Below are 20,056 nucleotides of genomic sequence, written 5' to 3'. Positions count from 1 at the left end.
ACCCTGTGGTCGTATGTATTTGTTCGTTCACCATCGTGCAATATATAGGTTGATGCTAATTGGATGGTGCAGGCTTCTAGGTTGACTGAGATACTTATAAGAGGAATTCTGGTGTAGCAGTGCGACTGGGTCGGAATCCTTTCCGTTATGACCAGGATAAGCAGCCGTAACCTTAGGCCCGCAACGGTGTATGCCTCGGAGTCTGATACGGCGAGTAGCAAATCGGCAGATATATATTCCTAAGTCTACGGCACGTCTTTCGCCCCTGTGAAGTTTGGACCTCAACACTGGCAAGTACGCCATTGTTGTCATTGGCATGTTCGCTAAGGCAGCGGGGGTCGATGATCTGCTGGAGACTGTTGATATGCTCAAGACGGCAAAGAGTCAGCACGAGCGTATCGCAAGAGACCTTCTACCGCACGATAGATGACCCCGTGGGTAGAGTTCCTTACAGCAGAAAAGTGCCGTGCCATAACATCTTTCCTCGGGAGTGAGGGCATATTCACAGTCATAACTGGTGCCTTTCATCCATGGGAGTTTAGGTGCGTCCGCGGGACGGCGCTCTCTTTGGGCGAGACACCTCTCACCAGTACCGAACTCCTTCACGCGTTGCGCCTCTAAGTTGCACCAGCCTATCGTTCCCATGCAGTCTTCCGTCAGCGCCAGGCATACACTTCCCTTCTTCCGGGGTAACCTCCCCTCCGTGTGCGGTACCTGTCCATTTACTGTCAACAGACTGTCCGGAGCATCAGCCTAATTCTAGGAAAGACGAACCTGAGGGCCCGGGAGAGCCAGGACCCCTTAGACCTGTTTGTGAATAATTCACATACAATAAGTAGCGCGGGTTACAGCCTTTAGCCCTGGATTTGCCGTTAAGTCTTTGCTAGATTGGTACAGCCTACCGGGGGACGAAGAAACGTAGGCCAATAGTTCCTTGTATCCGATTTGAATCTGATATAATTGCCAGCTTTCATCTATAGGGTTCATCCCCATGTAGCATTTGTGGAGTCAGCGTCTGCCCTAGATTTACACTCAGGCAAACCACTCAGCCTTTTCGATCTCTTCTTTAGTTAAACACCATTTTTTTGTAGCTTCTCGTCAAGAGCCAAAGCATATACATCCTTCGGCCACCACTCCCCCCAGCTCGTCAAAAAGATCTGCTCTGGATCAGACGGGAGATCGGTCGCAGCAAATGCGCGAAGAAGGTTCTGGGCCCCTGTGGAACAGTCCCTGTTATGTCGATTTTCTCCCAATTAAGACGATGCGGATGAACTTACCCTCGGGAATGGTTTTCGCATCGGGCATATCCATCGACAAACCCAGATCAGTGGCCAAATTTGTGCTGGGAATCAGGCCCGGTGAGACGGCAATGACCGTGCACGAGAGAAGCTCGCGGCGCCAGTTCAATGCGCCGAGTAGCTGTACGAACTTCGACGCACTGTATACGGTCCTCACCCCTGCTTTAGAATTTGCCTTAAGGTCTACGTCGAGCGTTTCTAATAGGGGCTGAGTTAGTGGACGTGATATGGATAGTATTCCTGGAATGCGTAGGAAAAGTGAGTTTACCTGGATTCTGGTCTCTCACTCTGCGGATGGCACCCGAAGAAACAACGACAACTCGCGATTGAGACGTAGAGAGAGTGTCATGCAGTAAATGAATCAAATAATGCTGGGCTGTTTGACATTTTGGTTAGTCACCTCGGTTTGATACCCTTCGAGTTCACCTCCCACATACCTAAATGGTTGACAACGCACCCCGAGCACCATGGCGAGCCATTGGGTCCAGGTCCATCGGCGCTATCTAGCATGCCAGCACAAAGGAACAGATAATCGAGCGTCTGAGCCCCCAACTGAGAAAGGACGTTTCCTGCAAATGACTGCACACTTGCCAGGGATAGAAGATCCAGCGAGAAAACGGTAATCGTGTGCTTGCTCTTGTCAAAGTCAAGACAATCATACTTGGCCTGAGTCTTGGTTGCGTCCCGCACTCCCAGAATGAAATGGTATGGCTCCGACTGCTGGAGCAGCTGTTTGATGGCTTCAAAGCCCTGTGTTATGTTAACACGAATGGCCATTGAGGGGTAGAACAGTGAACGATTACCAAACCGGAGGATGTGCCTGTTGCAACCACTGTTTTGACCATGGTTGCAATGAGAATCCGTTCGATCTGTTGGTGCGCAGTGGGTGAGAGTGCGAGGGTGCGTCTTGATATCAACCTGCACGGTCCATTTTTCTTGACTATTAAATATTCAATTGAATTACCCCTCGCTAGGGACGATCATGTGACGTCATGAGACTCGTCAACACTTCATTTCTTGAAGAAAACACAACATCCGACTGCCTATCACTTGATAGCGACCCTTCCGCGGTGAAATAAACGCGGAGGAATGCTTTCGACTTACATAGTGAGTCGTGCATGGACATAATAGGGGTATGGGGAGCTTGGAGACAATGGGCTCTTATATTCTTCTTCCTCTACGGTAACTCGATTTCAATTACTATTGAGGCATGCATCTATCAACGTGGACAATGAAGGATAATCTGGAATCTCCGATTTAAATCCTACTAGCACAATCCCTATCAGGGTCATCGTATATTTTGAAATGTAGGTTGATTGTATGGCTAAATCCAACGCCGATCCTTGCAGTGGAACCGGTAGATGAGGTGAAGCCGCCAAAAACGAAGGTTGCCCTCAATGGACAACCCTTCAACTGGAAAGCTCAGCCGGCCTTCGAGGGACAGCAGATACCTCAAACACTGGTGTTGGCTTTGTAGTATCAATGTGTGGTAACGCCTGTCCATCATGCTGGGTGGACTGGTACCGCGCCTGTTAGATACCTACTTGTCTCACAATATCCAAGGCACTCTGATACCTCTGGATTCTGGAGAGCAGGTCGTTTCGAATTGTCGAGGCGGCAAAGTTTTCTTCGGCAACATCTGCTAGCTCCCTATCAGTCATTCCGCCAGCAAGATCAGGAGAAAGGAAGCGAATGGCTGCATCTTAGCCTAGTAAGCATCGTTCGGTCACCTGAAGAATGACGGTATCACAAAATCGTTTCAATGCCAACTTGTAGTATGCTTTCAGAATATCGTGTATGTCATTGATGGGTTGTTCTTCGTTGCTCAGGTGAATTCCACGTAACACATGCGTCACGTTCATTGGGACACCTTCTAGGTCTAGGTTACTGAGCCTTGCCATAACGCGTTCTTGCCGTGTTTCGGCAAGTGTATCTGCAAAGTAGTGGTTCACGGTCTGCAAGATTCCGCCTCGCTCGTCACTGAGAATGGTGGACAGTATCTTCATGGCACGGGTAGAGGTCGTCGTCTGCCTTCGGACGATCTGTGACATCAGGCTGGCTCTTACCTCATCGTCCCCAACGATCCTCTCGAGGCTCATCCGAATGAAGTCCGAGATTTTTGAAGAAGCCTTCTCAACATAGTCTTGGGCGATATTTTCCCAGGGAGATGATTGCTGCCGGAACATATTCTCGAGACCAGCAGGGTTTACTGTCCCGGGAAGTTCGGCACCACGCGAGTCACGGTGTAGAGTTCGGATCCAGTCATAAATATTTTGCTGATCATCAGTGCTCCGGTGGAAACTAACGTCAAAAGTCTCCTGAGACTGTTTGGAAAATTTTTAAATGCCCGTAATGTGCCATGTCTTTCGCAAAGAGTTCGCTGAGATTATGAATGTGCATGCGTAGCTTCAGCGGACTATTGCTATCCAAAGTGGGATCGTAATTGCCACTGAGCGCGTTGGCCACGTGCCCTTCGTATAATGTTCCAATCTGAGTCAAGTATCGTCTCTGATCAACAGTCGTCTGGCGAGAAGGACCGAGTAGCTCCGACTCTTTCTGTGTCTCTTGCGAGAGATCTTCAATCTCCTTTACCATCCCTGGGAATTTCCTTTGATGTGACTATACAAAAGTCCTCCAAGGAAGAGTTTGAGACATTTAATGCCCACTCGGTCCTTGCTCGGTTTCGTCCAAGGATGTTCCGTGGAAAAGAAATGGCTCTCTTTATGGAGTCTATCCGCAGATTCACTTTCCGGGCTGCAAAGCAAAACACCACACCAAAGTGAGATGGTGGTGAGAACCAAAGCTGGGAGGCTTGCCCGATAGAAAACGCACCGATTCCTCATGTTTGACTGATTTTCATGGAACCTTCTAGCTAAACATAGTAAAGCAGCGGGTTAAGTTAGAAAATCGAGAGAGAATAAATATGGAACCGTTGAAGTTGGGATAGGGTTCAAATTATATGTAACTTGCAATCTGAATATACTTAAGAAATCACAGCAAATAACTTAAACCCCCAAAGCCTCGTTTGATATATAGTGACTCCCTCCCGCACACCGATACCCGTGTTGCTGTTTGATCCACTGAAATCCAGCAACACAAACACCCATATGACGAAGCTTCCGTTGAATTTGTTGTTCCTTCTTCCTGGCCTTTTCTTCTGCCTCACGCTTCTTGCGAAGATCTTCCAACTTAGCCCGTCTGGCTAGCTCTTCTAGCCGGCGCTGTTCGCGCTGTTTCTTTGCTTCCGTGTCGACTTCGGAGTCAGAAGATTTGACAGGTGAAGGATGAGGGAGGTCGTTCACTGCCTTTTCCGCAGTGCGTTCGTCATCGAGCAGCTCTTTATATCGATCTTCTGCTGCTTTTGCGGCCTGTCTGTCTTGCTCTAGTTGCTCCCATACTTCATCCGATACCCCATCGTCCCTGGTGATAGAGTCCGAAGGGGCCTCGAGTGCTGAGGGTGCTGGAGGCGAACGTTCATCGTTTTCGGCCGAGTCTTCAGAGGCTGCAGGCGGGTTAAATGTTGTGGTCAGCACTGGCGTAACGGGCTGCCGACCGAGAGCCTGGGATTGAAGTAAATCGAGCGTAGGATTCCTTGCCACGGATTGATTTGTTGCGCGCTTGATGCGCTCGGACATCATGTCGTCAATCTTACTAATGACAAGATCCTCGCAGATGGCGATCTTCTTATCTCGCATCGACTTGATTGCAACTCCAAAGATTGATTTCGAGATTGTTTGGATATCACGCGCATTGGCCCAGTTCGCGGTCTGAGTAAGTCTGGTAAAACGACTCCGCAATTTCTTCGTAAACTCGGGCCGCGGAGACTCCAATGCGTCCAGGTCAAACCTGTTTATTTTCAACCTAAAATCAGACTTCTGTTTCTGAAGTAGCTTCGTGAGAAGTTTGATGCAAGCATCGGGTGTAATACTGGCGAACTCAAGCTCTTCCGGGAACCGACTAGTCAAGCCTGGGTTGATGTTTATGAGACGATTGATGTCCTGGTCGTATCCTGCTAAAATGATAATAAGTTTCTGGAAGAAGTTGGGTTTTGTAATGCAGTCGACAATTTCATCCATTGCCTCCTTTGCGAATTGTCCTTCCGCGAGTCTATATGCCTCGTCAATAAGGAGAACCTTCCCAAGGGATTTCTCTAGCAGCTCCTGTGTCTTAGGACCGGTATGCCCGACATATTGCCCCACCAAATCGGTTGCTGAGCTTTCGATGACCTCCGCGGATGATAGCAAACCCAAATCGTAGTACACCTGGCCCATCTTCCTGGCTGTACTTGTTTTACCTGTTCCTGGAGGCCCCCGGAAAAGGAAGTTGAACGGCAGGTGTTGCCTTGGGTCAATCTCAAGCTCTCTGAGGTTTTTAACGGTCAGGCGGTAGTCCTCAAGCTTATTAATTATGGCTTCGCAGCCAATGGTGTCTTGGAAGAGCATCCGGACATTTATCTCTTCTCGTTCTCCTCGATCATATTCTGGATCCAAGTCTTGAGGCTCCAAGTAGTCGATAGCAGGGTTCCCGACCTTGGCAGACCGTCGCTGTTGCTGTCGGACCTTAGCGCCATTCAATAGAATGTCAATTTCTCCTGCATTGCCAAAGTGCGGACGGTTGCGAGCACGAGCGAGAATTTCTATCGCTACCTTTGCACCCTTGTCGGACGTGATAAACCCCTGATCTTTTAACTTAAGATCAAGGATTTGCCGCAGTTCTATATCAGAGAAGTCCTCAAAAACAAAAGCATCATCGAGAGCAAATCGCCTGGATAACCCTGGATTGACATTTTGGAACATCTCCTTCATTTGCTCCTGATAACCCAATAATAGAACACAGCGATCATCACCTGGGACGCTCTGCACCTCTGCGACTATTGTATCAACCACAGCTGTCTTAAATTGGTTGGTGTTCGAGCCGCTTCTGTCGCGAGTTCCACCCCCGAAAAGACCATAGGCTTCATCGATAACGAGAACCTTCCCTAGTGTGGATGCCAGGATACCTTTCGTATTTTGCTCAGATCCGCCGATGACACTCCCTATGAAGTCCGCTGGGTTCTTGACTATCACTAAAACCATTCACGCTGTTAGACATCTTCTCTACGTAGGAATGGAGATACTATATTGCTCACCTTCACCGTTCGACAAGTATCCAAGGTCAACAAGAATCTGCCCATAAAGTTTGGCCACCGTCGTCTTACCTGTTCCGGGTGATCCAAGGAACACACGGTTAAGTGTGAATTCGACTAAAGGCTTCTCATTTAGCTCGCGCTCGTAATTACTTTGTATACTGTCCAATAAAGCGTGTACGGTATTCTTGACAGACGCCAGACCAATCATATTCTGCAGCTTTTTCCAAGCAGAACAATGCTGTAATGCTTGATTGGGCTCTGGACCGAGAAGGTCTTTCTTTGTGAGCAGGAAATCATCGATGGGCGGTTGATTTGGGGCATGGTTCCTTCTTTCACAGGCTAATCGTGCTGCCTGACGCGCTGTGATGCGAGCGAGGACATTTTCCACAGTACGCGCATTCCCAAAGCCTTCATGGCCACGTTGTCTGCCAATCCGACGAGCAACGATCCGACAATATAAGCCGTTCATACCGCCCTCAACCTTCATGTTCCTTCTGAACTTCTTATTGATCTGATACTCAAGAATCCGAAGAAGTTCCTGCTCAGTGTAGTCCTCAAAGATAAATTCATGCGGGAACCGACTAGGAAGACCGGGATTATGAGCAAAAAACTTCTCCATCTGCCGTCGATATCCCGCAAGAACCACGACCACCTTTCCTGTGAGATTCTCGACTTCGGCAAGCAGGTAGTCAAGGACTTGTGAGCCAGGACCATTATTTTGAGCCAACTGATAAGCCTCATCAATAAAAAGCACGCCACCACCATTGTTTAGTATCTTGCTTAGTTGCTTTTCGCAGTCAGACACGCCACCATTGGCGAGTCGCGATCCTGTGGTCTCAGTGATAAAGCTACCAGGGATGATACCCATAGCCGTGAGGAATTTCGCGTAGATACGTGCAACGGTAGTTTTACCCGTTCCTGGGTTTCCGAGGAGGACTGAGCCAAATCGGTCGGCTTTGAAATCAATGTTCTGCCTGAACGCTGCATCGACTTGGGATTTGATATTGAGAAACTTGGCTTTGATGCTCTCTAGCCCGATCATCCCCATTAGCTGGTCTAACTCCTTGCTTTGTGCGCCTTCGTACTGCTTTTGGTATAGCCAGTCTTGCTCAGAGGAAGATAAAGCTTGAATCACGTCGGGGCCGATCGTGGTCCCTGACGCTGTCTGGCTGATATTCTTGCTCCGATCGGGCAGCGTTTGAGAGTTTTGGCCGGTCTGGTCTGAGTTGACAACGCCCGGCGAGGTTTCTCTTTTGCGTTCGGCGCCACGAGTTTTCAATCGTTCAAGATCGTCGAGGGTTTGTTGAAGTACGCGCTGCCGTTCTTTCTCATCCTGCTTTTCCTGCTGGAGTCGTCTCTCATGGGCAATCTCATCTTGAATTTCGGCTAGCTGATGCGCATATTCTTGCTGCTTGGCTTGTCGTTTTGCATCAAGTTCCATATCCCTCTGCCGTCGGCGCTCAACCTCCCTATCTTCATCAGCACAACGACAACAATGCCCCTTTTTTTCGAAGCATGGCGTTATTTGTTTATGATTGCGCGGACATATCCAATCTGTAGCCGTTTTACACTGCATCTTAGAGTGATCTGACAGCTGATGACACCTCTGGGGACAGTCGTGCATTCCGCAGCTTAGTTTTGTTCCACTGTCGCTGATTAGCCTCTGTCGATAAAGCGAGTATAAACAAAAACAGCAACGCACCACGGCTCTTCGCACCCTCCATCAGGACATTTTGCGTCAAAATCGTCAGGCGATTGGAGAACTGCTAGTCTCTTGGGATGTTGCTCACATTTCACCGGGAGGCCGTCGTACAGATGTCCGCTCGTTTGCAGCTGATCAACAAAAGGCCGCCAAACACATTCCCCTTTCTTACTACTAAGAAAAGTCTTTGGGTTTCCGACCATGATTAGGACATCTCGAGCGCGAGAGAGGAGCACGTTGAGCCGCTGTGGGGCCGCCATAAAGCCGATGTCTCCATTCTTGTTGCTTCTCGTTAGGCTCGCGATCACGATTTCACTCTCTTCACCTTGATAATTATCTGCGATTGGATTAGCACGTACTCATGGCTACCAAGGAACTCATCTTCTACCGATGGTGGACAATTTAATCGGTCGCTTGATATGCTGAGCGCTCGCTTGGGTCATCAACCCCGCACGGACGAGGTCATAGCAGTCCAGGTCATTGAGTATAGGGTCTGTTTCTTTACGCAATTCCTCACGGAGAAGATAAAGTTGACCCAGATAAGGAGTAAGTACCACCAACCGGTCTGTCCCGTACCCTTGCTGGCCGAGATATCGAACAATCCTGAGAACCAGTTGCACCTCGAACGGGTTTTGCTTGCTTGCTTTACCACCAATATCATTTCTGTCAGCCACCCCACCTAAACTGCCCTCCGGATAGCTATGGCTAATGAAGATGACCCGATCCTGGAGACCTCTCGGGGCGGGCCGGTTCATAGTCTTGTCACCGTCCAAGAGTTCAGGGTAAGTAAGATTGCGCACGAGCGAGGAGACTTCAGGCACCATGCGGTGCTGTTTTGCCAAGGTGGAATGAGGGAATCCCGACAACACCAATCGTTCAAAGAGTGACCGATTAAGATCGTATCCCGAACCCTTTTCTACAGACAGGTTATAATTGTTGATCTTTGGTCGCAGTTGCTGGTGGTCACCGATCATGATCAGCTGCTTAGTGTGGGATCCTAAGGCAGTGAGGACGTGCGACTCTAGAATCTCCCCGGCTTCTTCTAAGAGCACAATTCCAGGAGAGATAGCACCGAGGTCTCGAGCATGCATTGCGGCTCCAGTCGTGGTGCATCCGATGATCCGTTTACTCCGTAGGATCTCGCGTGTTGTTTCGCTCCATAACTCCCCGCGCCTTTCCTCACACCTGTCCAGTCTACTCATTAGACCTTGGACGTTGGCAACCTGCTCTTCAAGCAGAAGTTTGGTCCAAGAATCCACTTTTGCTTGGCGGGTGTTTTTGCTCGTTTGCCACACACTGTTGGCTTGCTGGCTGAGATGATTGGAAATGGCCGTGGGGTAGTTCTTCCCTTGCACCCAGTGACTGTATATGTATTGAGAGGTGACTTTCCTGCCTCCTTCACCAACGAGAGTCATTCCCTCGGGATCAACTGGAGGAGTGAATGCTTCATAAAAGTGCGGCTCCTCGAACTCAAGGTATTCGAGGATCGTGTCAGGATTAATTTTGAAATTGAAATAGGTACCAAAAGCACCGTTGAGGACTTCACGCAACTCCCTAGCTTTTTCCTTTATCTGATCAAGAATTCGCCAGGTAGCTTGGGTCCGCCTGTTGCTGGAATGCTGCTCAGAGAGCTTGAGCGGCATTATCCGCTGAGAGGATTTGGAGCCGAGTCGAACGATAGCCGATGATGTGATCCCAATGTCTAGCAGATCTTCCAAGAACTGGTCGAGGGCATGGTTCGTATAGCACATCACAAGCATGGCTTCCCTACTGTGGTCAAATAGTGCTTTCGCTATCAGAGCGCCGACGAACGACTTTCCAGTTCCTAACACGAAGGGTTAGCCAGTCGCAGTCGGTGAGGAAGATATAGTTACCTGGTGGGCCCTGAATCAAGCTAACTTTCTGCGAGAGCCCGGAGACGAATGCTTGCATCTGAGATGAATCGAGGTTGATGGGTTTCTCGGAGGTTAGCACGTCTTGCACTGTTCTCTCACCATGGTCGAGATCCTTGATAAGTCTTTCTTCAATGATGTTGGATTGGGAGATCTCGGTGTCGCGTTGGTAGTCTAACAGGTCCTCTGCAAGAGGAAGCTCCGCTTTCTCCTGGAGGCGTTTTAGAATAGGCTCATAGGCGAATACAGCAGTATTTACAAAGAGGAACATGAGGTCGTTGTAGAGTTTGAAATAAGATAGCGTCTTTCTCACAGCATCGTCTCCTATAATTCGCAAGACAATCCTTGGCTCGTCCTCGAGAAGGTAGTCGATTTGTCTGTCAACCGTGGCAAATGAGACAATCTCTTTACCCCGGAGAAGACAGCCAAATGACTGATGGCGTAGGTAACCGCGGTCGTTCTTTAGAAAAGCCTTTCGACCTTCCTTGTCCCGGGCTTTCAGAGCTTCCAGGCCTTGCAGACAGGTGATCACCAGGCCGCAAGGGGTCATCCGCTTTTCTATGCCATTGAATATCTCTTTTACAGACAGTCCCTTGAGTGTTGTGACTGTACGACGTCTCTTCTTCCTTCCTGTCACTGCCTGCAGCTCCTCGCGTATGTCCGAGAGCATGTCCTCTCGTAAAAGCCGGAATTGATTGTCGAGATGACCTGCGACCCGCTTTTCAATGGGCAGTTGCAGGATCTCGTCCGCACGCCGATAGAATGGTTTCTCGACCGAGCAAGACTCGTCATTAGTTGGATAAATTGCAATTTGGCGAAAGTCGACGTGGTCATTGTCATGCCGACCTCCTGGAACATAATCGGATTTTTCAATAAATGTGTTACTTGCCTTGAGTTCCAACACTTGCTTCAGCTTATGGCCATAGGCGCGGGTTTCAGGTGATGTCGATTTTAGAAGAGAGCCACTGCTGACCACGGTCTGGGCATCATCCACCATATCTGCCTCATCGGCAGACGCGTGAGTGAGACATTCGATCATGAGCCATGCAAAGGCTTGTACCGCCGGTTCTGTAAGGGTTTTTGCTTGGAAGGCCTTCATGAAAGCGTTCCACAAAGTTCGCGGCTCAATGATAACTTCGACAATATCTCGCAGATGCTGGCCATTACATAGTGTCTTGATAGAAGGATCAGAGAGGTATTGAAGAAATAAAGCTGTGTGTCTGTTCAAGAAGTCGGGTTTGGTGTTGAATCGGACACCTGCGTGGATGGCGTTTCGGGCAGCGGGGCTGGCGACGATGCGCTCAACACACGCTGCGTGGTTGTTTTTCTCGAAAATCGCTTCCAGTAGCAGCGTAAAGTTATCGACAGTCGCAACAGGCCGTTTACCACTAAGGACAAGGTCAAAAAATTTGGCGAGCCGATCAGTACGAGACGTCATCTTGATGACGATGACCTCTCAACTGGCTTGAGTTTGTGGATGGAGGGGCTTTTTCAATGACAAAAGAAACAATCAATGCATATAAATAGCAATTGAACCACAGGTGACACTGCCCATTTCTTCTTACTGAGCATCTCTTTTAACCAGAAACCACGGGATGCAACTTGATCCGCCCTGGTATTTACCACTACAATAGAGAGTAGGGTAGCAATGCTTTCTTGGGTTTCGTATAGCGGCTGTGATTCGCTAATGATGATAGACCTATGTTTGTTCTTCAGCCACGCCAACACATTGCAAAGCGGGGTATTTGTTTCTAAGAACAAATATCAAAGTGACCTATTGACCGCGTAGAAGCCACACGCCGGGAGGTTAGTAGTTGGGTGGGTGACCACCAGCGAATCTCTCCTGTTGTATGTTTTTTTATCAGGTTATTCTATGACTGGAGGTCGTGGTCGTGGTTCACTGTCGGATCATCAAGGTCTACTCTGCGCACAGTAATCCTACGAAAAACGTCCCCGAGGGCCTGGCAGAGAGTCAGAGACAAGACAAGCCGTGAAGGAGTCAATGCGGCTGTGGCCTTTATTTTATATAATTAGCAAACATAGCGCAGTACATTAGATCAGATTGAAACCTTTACAGTGTTGTGTATATATTGAACATTACCCTGGCAGATCGTAATGCGCCGCTTTGTAGGGTTTCTTCCTCAATCAACGTTTCCGCAGGGTAGAGCGTTGTCAAAACCGAAATTTGGGAATTTATACCACCACCACCAATGGTCCACTTGATTTACACCGGGTCTGAGAGCTTTTGCCAGTCCTTAAGGGATTGGTAAGTGTGAATCTTGGCGGTTTGGTAATATAATCTCTGCGAAGGGTTTACCGTTTTGTAATATATATGCCGGGGTTTGCGACGCCATGAAGCACTAGTGCCTTAGACTAGAACTGAAGAACTTCTTATTGACTTACAGTCGCATGGACAATCCTCTTGGATTGCATGGAGAGGCCGAACATGCAATTTGTCTAACAGAGAAAGCAATAGCTTTGAATCAATCCGCATTTATAGCCCCCCTAAGGGCAAAGAGGATTCCGCTAGTCCGTTCATTTAGCTCTTCATTTATAGGAATGCACCAATTATAAGATCGCGTCATTGTCGGAAACCCTCAGAAAGTTTGAAAACCGGGTTTCTCGCTTCAGAAGCTTCTGGGGATGGTCGTTCTCAACGATCCGGCCCCCTTCCATGACAAGAACACGGTCAAAATCCAAAATAGTAGAAGGCCGATGGGTAACCGCTAGAATGGTGTGCCTGGAAAAATGTGAACGAATCAATGTCTGCATTAGCTGCTCGGTGCTTTCATCGACACTTGAACCCAGGGTGGATTAGTCTTTGTACTTAATAATGTAGGCATCACGGTGGCTTACCTGCTTGTTGCTTCATCCAGCACCAAGACATTTCCATGTCGGACAAGAGCTCGCGCAAGGCAGGCCAGCTGTCTCTGTCCGTGAGAAAAGGTGCTCTCATGCACGACCGTGTCTAAACCGTCCTTCCCTTCGACAATGTCCCAAAGATGCACCGCTTTCAGAGCAGAGACGATGGTTTCATCGGAGGTGGAAGTGAAAAAGTCAACATTTTCACGAATAGTCCATCCATTAAGTAGAAACGAATCCTGGGGTAGCCCGTTCAGAGATGCTCTCAGTCTTTGTCGGGAAATTGTTGTGATGTCCAGTCCATCCAGTAGGATTTGGCCGCCCGACAAATCAATCATATGGAACAGTGCTGCGACAAGTGTACTTTTACCACTATGAAAGGTCATTATTCGGTATCAAGTTGGCATCCATCTGTCAGAAACGGTAGTGCTTACCTACCTGTCCGACCGCAAATGGCGATCTTCTCTCCTGGTCGAGCAGTAAACGAGACCTGCTGGAGAACATGGTTGGAGGACCCCCTGGAGCAGATGAAGTCACCATCAGTATGTGAACGATTTCATAAAACTTCTCAGCAGAACTTACCCATAGGATGCAGTGACCTCTCTGAATTCAATATTTCCTTGGGCTGGCCAGATAGCGGGCGGTATTTTACGCTCGCCAGGTAGATCTTCAGACTCCAGGTTCTGCTCGAAGTCCTTCACCCGTGCAACAGCTCCAAGGGACGTCTCGAGATTCATCCAGAACTTGATCAGCGTTTTCATCCAAATGCCGATGTTGATGGTGCTTGTCAGTGCCAATCCCATATCGCCGGCCGAGACATTCCCTAGCTTGGCAACACCAATTCCCATGAGGACGACGGCGAACCCGGTCATGACAAAGTCCAATACCAACCCAAGCCAAACCTGTGCCACCATAAGCAAATAGAATGGCCTTTGTGATACCTCCAGATTTGTGTTGGCGAGGTTTCTGTACTGATTCTGCCAGCCAAAAGCTCGGATTGTCACCAGACCACCTACCGTATCCATGGCGTGTCTCAAAATTGGTGCCTTTGCTTCGAGGTCTAGAATTCGAAGCTGTCGGGAAGTTCTCAAGTAGAATATCTCCACGGCCCCAATGATAAATATCGAGATAGGAATGACAGCTGCCATGTAGTGGACATTGACAATGACCACCGCGATCGCCCCGACACATTCCATCGATGCTGTGTGAGTGGGAAACCGAATCAATCAGAATAGTTCGTGGTAGGTTGAGAGAGGAGGTATAATTACTGGCAATGGTGATAAAGACCACCAGAGGCAATTCAAAGTCTATCAGCTCTAGATCGCTTTTGAAACTGTGCTTTCTTGTCAGCTGTATATCCTGATGACGACGAGTTGGCGGCATGAGAGTACCGGTTCATTATAGTTCCTGAATCGGTTCTCGAAAAGAAGGACATTGGGGCCCTAGACAATTCTTTAACTAAGTCCATCTTGAAATATGATGAAAGGCCTCCCGTACCGAATTACGGCTACGAGAAGTCTTTGATGCAGCGTTATCATCGTTTTTGCCGTGACTCCGTGAATCATGATCCTATATCAACAGCTTTAGCTCAAAACGAACAACAAAAAGGATAATACAATAGGGCCATACCACTGAGAGATCCAAAACATAGTAGCGTATATTGCACAAAGAGAGCAATCGACAGCAACTCGCATCTTGAGATTGCGGTTGGGTTCAATATCATTGTCATGTGCCCACCACTTTATCCACGTAGCTATCATGAAGAGATTGAAGTCAACACAGTCCACATCTAACACCATTAGATACTTGCTTACACATGAATATTTTGGTAGATACCCCAACTGCGAGGGCAACAAGAAACACTACCCATCTGTGCCACGGAGCTGCAGAGAAATAGTACTTGTAAGTTGCAAAATCTCCGGAATGACGAGCGTCATCGCCCAAACTGTCGTCTACAGGAGTGTTTGTGGCTGGGTTCATCGAACAGGTTGACTCAGCATTCAAATTGGTTATCGTGATATGGCGACCAGCTTTTGTTTTGAAACCCGGGGCAACGTCCATGGAATACTTCTTGCCTGGATTATGACCTACCCCGGTATTTGAGTTAGTGTCTTGAGCAATGATAAAGCCATCTGACCCCATAGTGATGACATGGTCAGCGTGTTGTATGCGTTGGGCTAGGACATTTATCAGCACTTTGATTGTGGCACGGACACTGTCGCTCTTACTGAGCTTGTCGCCATGACTACTGTAGTCCCTAATTTTCTTAGCAAGCCGCACGGGCTTAGAAGCCGTTCGAATATATGATCCTCTGTAGCGGCATCTGATCCAGTTAGTACATCGTCGAGAATCACCAAGCTATGCCCAGAGTAAACAGCGCGTGCAAGAGCCTGTTCGTGTTAGCGATGAGATGAGTGTAGTCTATGTGAGCACTCACCAAACGCTGCTTTTGCCCTCCGCTGAGAGATAATCCCTTGGATCCAACGATGGTATCATCTCCATTGACCAATTGCGCGATATCCACCTGCAGGCAGCAAGCTTCAATTACCATTCGATACCAGTCATCCCAGTAGGCACTTGAGCCGAGGACGTTTTCCCGTACCGTTCCATTCACGAGCCATGGAGTTTGACTACAGTACGCAATATTTGCGGTGTTGACGATTATGGATCCTTTGTTGTGCGTTGTTTCCCCAAGAATTGCCCTGAGAAGAGTGGATTTTCCACAACCAACGGGCCCAATCAGCATCGTCAATGAATTGCGTGGGATGATGAAGGAGGCTTTTCGGATAATTGGCCCTTCCCACCCCGCGGACAAGTCATGAGCAATTATGCAGGGCATTCCGGCCAGCAGCGGCTGCGATTTGATGATGCGGTGATCGCGGTGTTCATCCTCGCACAGAAGCTCTTGAATATGATCAATGCAGCCGACTGCCGAGGAAACATTTGAAATAGCTTGGAGTAAAGATAAGAGTGCTTCACCGCAAAGCTCAAGCATGGCTAGACAAGTGAATGCGCGCGGGCTGTCGAGAGTCCCGATGGCTCCATGTTTCGACCGCGAAACAAGCATGTAGATAGCAAAGGAGACTGTTGGGGTAAGAATTGAATGTGTGTTTGCTGATATAACTGTCAGCCCAAACCCCAAATAAAGACCTGGAGGGTACATACCAAGCGTAAAGATGCTTGTCACAACTGAACGATAGTCCTTCGATATTGAAATTTCCTCAAGTCGAAGGCCAGTCATAATTGTATGAAGCCGGTCTGTAAGCCCAGACATCTTCACCCCCTTGGCTCCATTAATTAGCTCTGCTGTAACTGCGACACGTTTTTGGATTGCGTTGATCCAAAAGGTCTGCTTCTTGACAGCATATGGAGCCAGCAAAACCACACCGACAACGGCAACTGTATTGCGGTTAATACCCCGTGTTTTGATGGGGCAGAAAAGAAAAAGAAAAGAAAAAGAAAAAGAAAAACAACCAGCTTGAACTTACAAGCAGATAGAAGCATCGCGGCTATGCTGGTTTCATAGAGCTCTCTGTAAATCATCCAGAAAAAAAGGCCCAATTCGATGGGCGCGGCCCAGCACTCGTAATAGGTGTAGAGACCTAAAGCCATGCGCTCAATATCCGTGCCAATAGTAGTGAGTACCTTATCTTGACCATACGAGGCCGGTAAACGCATTGTCTTGTCGTATATCATCATGGTCAGGGAGCTGCGCATCATAGCTATTAGGCGAGCTGCTTTGTGCTTTGAAATGGCCAGGGAGATCTGAAGAAATTTTTCCGTCAGTGAGAGTCTACTCTAAAGTTTAGATTATCCTTACTCCCATGCCACCGTATACGAGTAAAAATGCCAGGATGAGAAGTACTCCACGATCGTGGGAATTCTTCCCATGGGGAAGGGCAAACAGAGTAACTGCTCGACGGATCAGATATGGCTGAGCGATCACGAAACCGCTATATGCCAGTCGAGGCCAAATACAGGAGATAATTTCGTTCTTAAAAGCTTTCATGATTAAGAAGGCTAATGCATGAGGCTTTTTTTTGTTGGCACCTAAATCAAAGAAAAAAAAGAAAACGTTACCATCGTGCCATAACATGAATAATTATTTGAGTACATACATTGGTTCCAAAACTTTAGTAGACTCTGTTCATCTGAGGAAAGGCTCAATTTTCCCACTCCTGGAAAAAGATCCTGGAGCCTGAGTTTGTTTCTCATCCCTAGGAGAAAGAGTGGGTTCAGCCAAAAGAGAAATGCGCGCCCCAATGGGCCCTCCATTTCCTCCGGGCTAGGGATGCTGGTTCCTGGATATCGAAGTCTCATTTTTGGCAACGATTCAACAATTACAAGAATGAATTTGACTGCGAGTGATATAAGAGCCATCACTGCGATATGGCGGAGGCCGTCGATTGACCAGAGGCTTCGCACATGAACAACTTCAAAAGGTATCATTACCGTCGGGTAGAGAACTAAAATTGCTGAGGGGCAAGGGGTTCGAGAGTGCTCGAGGTGAGAACCGTACATGCACATAATCGTAGCGAGGATGGACAGAACCACTGAGCTATAAGTGAGGCTTGTCCTGGGACTCACGGTGCATAATCCTAGGATGATGGCTTGGGTCGATAATTGTAGAGAATACAAGATCTAGACAGCCTGTCAAACAAGCCTGTGGCAGCCAATGATGAAAGTCCCGAAGACGACTTACTATTTTGCTCCAAAATAACAAACCTCGTGCAACCTTTGTCGGCTGGCTTTGCAGGTGCCAAATACGCCACGCCAACAGTGCGATGGCGAAAATGGCGGGCGCGATAACCATGAAGCTCTCCTCAAAGAGTAAAGTAAAATCAAGCCCATTGTAGCAATTCTCGTCTACAATAGGTCCAAATTTGTTATGTTCTGTTATCGAACACGTCGAGGTGTGAGCAGAGACCGTTCGCTGTCGAGCCATGGTGGCCTCCGTGAATTGGGCAGCACTACCCCATAGACTTTGTGAAAGTAGAGAAACTAGTATCGCCTGAGGTGTCGAGGTGCTTTGTTCATGACCTCCTGGTACTCCGTCATGACTTTTGCTGTTGACTGGGACAGGAGGAGTGTGGATCACAAATAGCCTGTCGCGTCCAATCGAGGGTGAAAAAGTCATGAAGGTAAGGAGAAGCCGGGAGGCAGGAACGGAGGGAAAAAAAAGAAGCGGCCACTAACATATTCAAAATGTGATTGATCGTCCTTTTGCATCGGCATTTGACGCGTGGTGGCGTTGGAATGCAGGGGGGAAGGGCATTTATCTGAAGGATCACAAACTATTGAGGGGGATTTAGGGTTGATGGCTAAATAACCATTGTCCCAAAGCGTTCTCACTGTTTCATCTCCCCCTTCTCCGTAACCATGCTTTATAGTTTTATCCCAGTCGAAAAAAAAAAAAATAAAAATAAAAATAAAAAATAAAAAACCCATAGAAGTGCTGGGTCTCTCATCATAGACAGACAGCATCCCAATACTGAGAGTATGCTGAATGAGAAGAATAACGATTGGCAAGCAAACTGCCCAGATAGTCCGGTGAGGGTGAACCGACAGGATTTAAAAGTACACTGTTCCAGGTCCACCATAAAATTTCGGCCACGGTGATAAAGGCTTGGATCAAAGTGGCAAGATCAGAGTGTTCATACAGCCCATTCAAAGTGTTACTGAAGTCGAGCGATTTCAAGTCTCGATGACGTCCGGTTGCATATAGAGCACTCGCCAAAGATTACGGCAGTTGTGGTCGCCTCCAGTGAAGTCACCAAGGAGAGTGTGAAGTTTGCGTACCTAATAAACGCAGTTGTATTTTGGAAAACAAAAATACAGGTATATCAGACACCTTGAACATGGTCATCAAATAGAGGTTGAGTAATTACAGAATGGCAAGAGACGGTGCCTGTGCACGTTAGTCAACCTGAACAGGAGGATATCTAGGATATTGAACATACTCCTGTCTCGAGGCGAACCATTTCGGCGAGCATGGCTGATGAGAACAAGGGCTATCTCAATGGTGCCACCCACGAAAGTTGCTCACGCCAATGGGACTTGATAGAGGTTCTGTAGGCTTGTTTTAAACCACCCCGAAGCAAATGGTACCAAGGTTGGTGCATGCTTGGTGGTGGACGCTATCTTGAAAATAAGGGAGATACACGAACTGGTAATCCCTCCCGTGATGGCAACTAAAGTGCCATATGAATTACGTCGAAAGATCCCAAAAAGGCCCCTCACCAGCTGGACCGTCGTTTCGATGTAAATAGCAGCGCAAAAAACCCACATTGCAATGGAAATCCCGGGTGAAGCCGTAAAAGAGTGTGTTTCGCAACTTCGGCCCCAGCGTCGATCCGATTTGGGAGAAAAGCTTCAGGAGCGACTGTTTCTACCTTCAGGCACAATGACCTAGGCGACCTGCAGAGGAAGATAAGAGCAACAACGACTGTGAAACCTCAATGGAAGAAAATCTTGGTTGTGGTGGAAGGGCTTTATTCCATGGAGGGATCCATGTGCAGCCTACGTGAGCTCGTGGCTTTAAAGCGGCGCTACAAGTTCTACCTCTTCGTGGACGAGGCACATTCAATCGGTGCTGTCGGTCCGAATGGAAAGGGGCCGTGCGACTATTTCGGCGTCGACCCAAGGGATGTCGATATTTTGATGGGCACTTTCACCAAATCGTTTGGTGCTAGTGGAGGGTATATTACAAACAGCCAGGATGTGATTACCAAACTCAGAACGACGAATCCAAGATACAATTACGGCAAGGCACCTGTACCAGCTGTGATGGCACAGAATATTGCTTCTATGAAAACCATCCTCGCCAATGGGGAGGGAATAGGTGGAGGAAACACCCGACTGAAGCAGCTGCTCTGGAACTCGCGCTATCTCCGTCAAGGTCTGAAACGAATTCGATATACTGCTTATGGTAATGAAGACTCACCGGTTGTGCCCACACTTCTCTTGAACCCGGTTAAAATGCTAGCATTTCGCGCGAGATGCTTCGGCGGAAGATTTCTGTCGTCGTCATCAGCTATCCTGCGACTCCGTTGGATTTGTCTCGAGTGCGCTTCAGCGCTTCAGTGATGTACACAAAGAAAGACCTGGACTACATACTATCTTCATGTGAAGGGCTTTGCAGTGTGCTTCAGTTGATACTGTCCCCTTGTTAGAT

At 48.1% G+C, this 20,056-nt stretch overlaps 4 protein-coding genes across 4 annotated transcripts; 1 reads left to right on the top strand and 3 right to left on the bottom strand.

Moving 5' to 3' along the window:
- Window positions 1-1,070: 1,070 nt before the first annotated feature.
- Window positions 1,071-2,143, bottom strand: ANOM_010921 (short-chain dehydrogenase/reductase; the record flags this gene model as incomplete). The annotated part of the gene is made up of 5 exons (XM_015556177.1): window positions 1,071-1,216; window positions 1,278-1,496; window positions 1,567-1,674; window positions 1,736-2,048; window positions 2,102-2,143. 5 exons carry the CDS (start codon window positions 2,141-2,143, stop codon window positions 1,071-1,073), a joined length of 828 nt encoding a protein of 275 aa, XP_015401787.1.
- Window positions 2,144-3,001: 858 nt separating this feature from the next.
- Window positions 3,002-11,458, bottom strand: ANOM_010920 (putative nonsense-mediated mRNA decay protein; the record flags this gene model as incomplete). Its single annotated transcript, XM_015556176.1, has 6 exons — window positions 3,002-3,622; window positions 4,400-6,363; window positions 6,427-7,895; window positions 8,129-8,465; window positions 8,517-9,953; window positions 10,003-11,458. 6 exons carry the CDS (start codon window positions 11,456-11,458, stop codon window positions 3,002-3,004), a joined length of 7,284 nt encoding a protein of 2,427 aa, XP_015401788.1.
- Window positions 11,459-12,588: 1,130 nt separating this feature from the next.
- On the bottom strand, window positions 12,589-16,891 carry ANOM_010919 (uncharacterized protein; the record flags this gene model as incomplete). Its single annotated transcript, XM_015556175.1, has 11 exons — window positions 12,589-12,817; window positions 12,877-13,254; window positions 13,317-13,400; window positions 13,465-14,083; window positions 14,151-14,215; window positions 14,783-15,109; window positions 15,163-15,272; window positions 15,320-15,996; window positions 16,048-16,281; window positions 16,371-16,647; window positions 16,703-16,891. The coding sequence occupies 11 exons, from the start codon at window positions 16,889-16,891 to the stop codon at window positions 12,589-12,591; spliced, it is 3,189 nt and encodes a 1,062-aa protein (XP_015401786.1).
- A 2,489-nt stretch (window positions 16,892-19,380) lies between these two features.
- On the top strand, window positions 19,381-19,968 carry ANOM_010918 (putative serine palmitoyltransferase 2; the record flags this gene model as incomplete). Its single annotated transcript, XM_015556174.1, has 1 exon — window positions 19,381-19,968. One exon carries the CDS (start codon window positions 19,381-19,383, stop codon window positions 19,966-19,968), a length of 588 nt encoding a protein of 195 aa, XP_015401785.1.
- Between the last annotated feature and the right edge of the window lie 88 nt (window positions 19,969-20,056).

Source organism: Aspergillus nomiae (genome assembly GCF_001204775.2).
Source record: "Aspergillus nomiae NRRL 13137 chromosome Unknown contig00527, whole genome shotgun sequence".
NCBI classification, from domain to species: Eukaryota; Fungi; Ascomycota; class Eurotiomycetes; order Eurotiales; family Aspergillaceae; genus Aspergillus; species Aspergillus nomiae.
The sequence above is the reverse complement of the archived record's forward strand: the minus strand, read 5'-3'. Positions and strand labels throughout refer to the sequence as shown.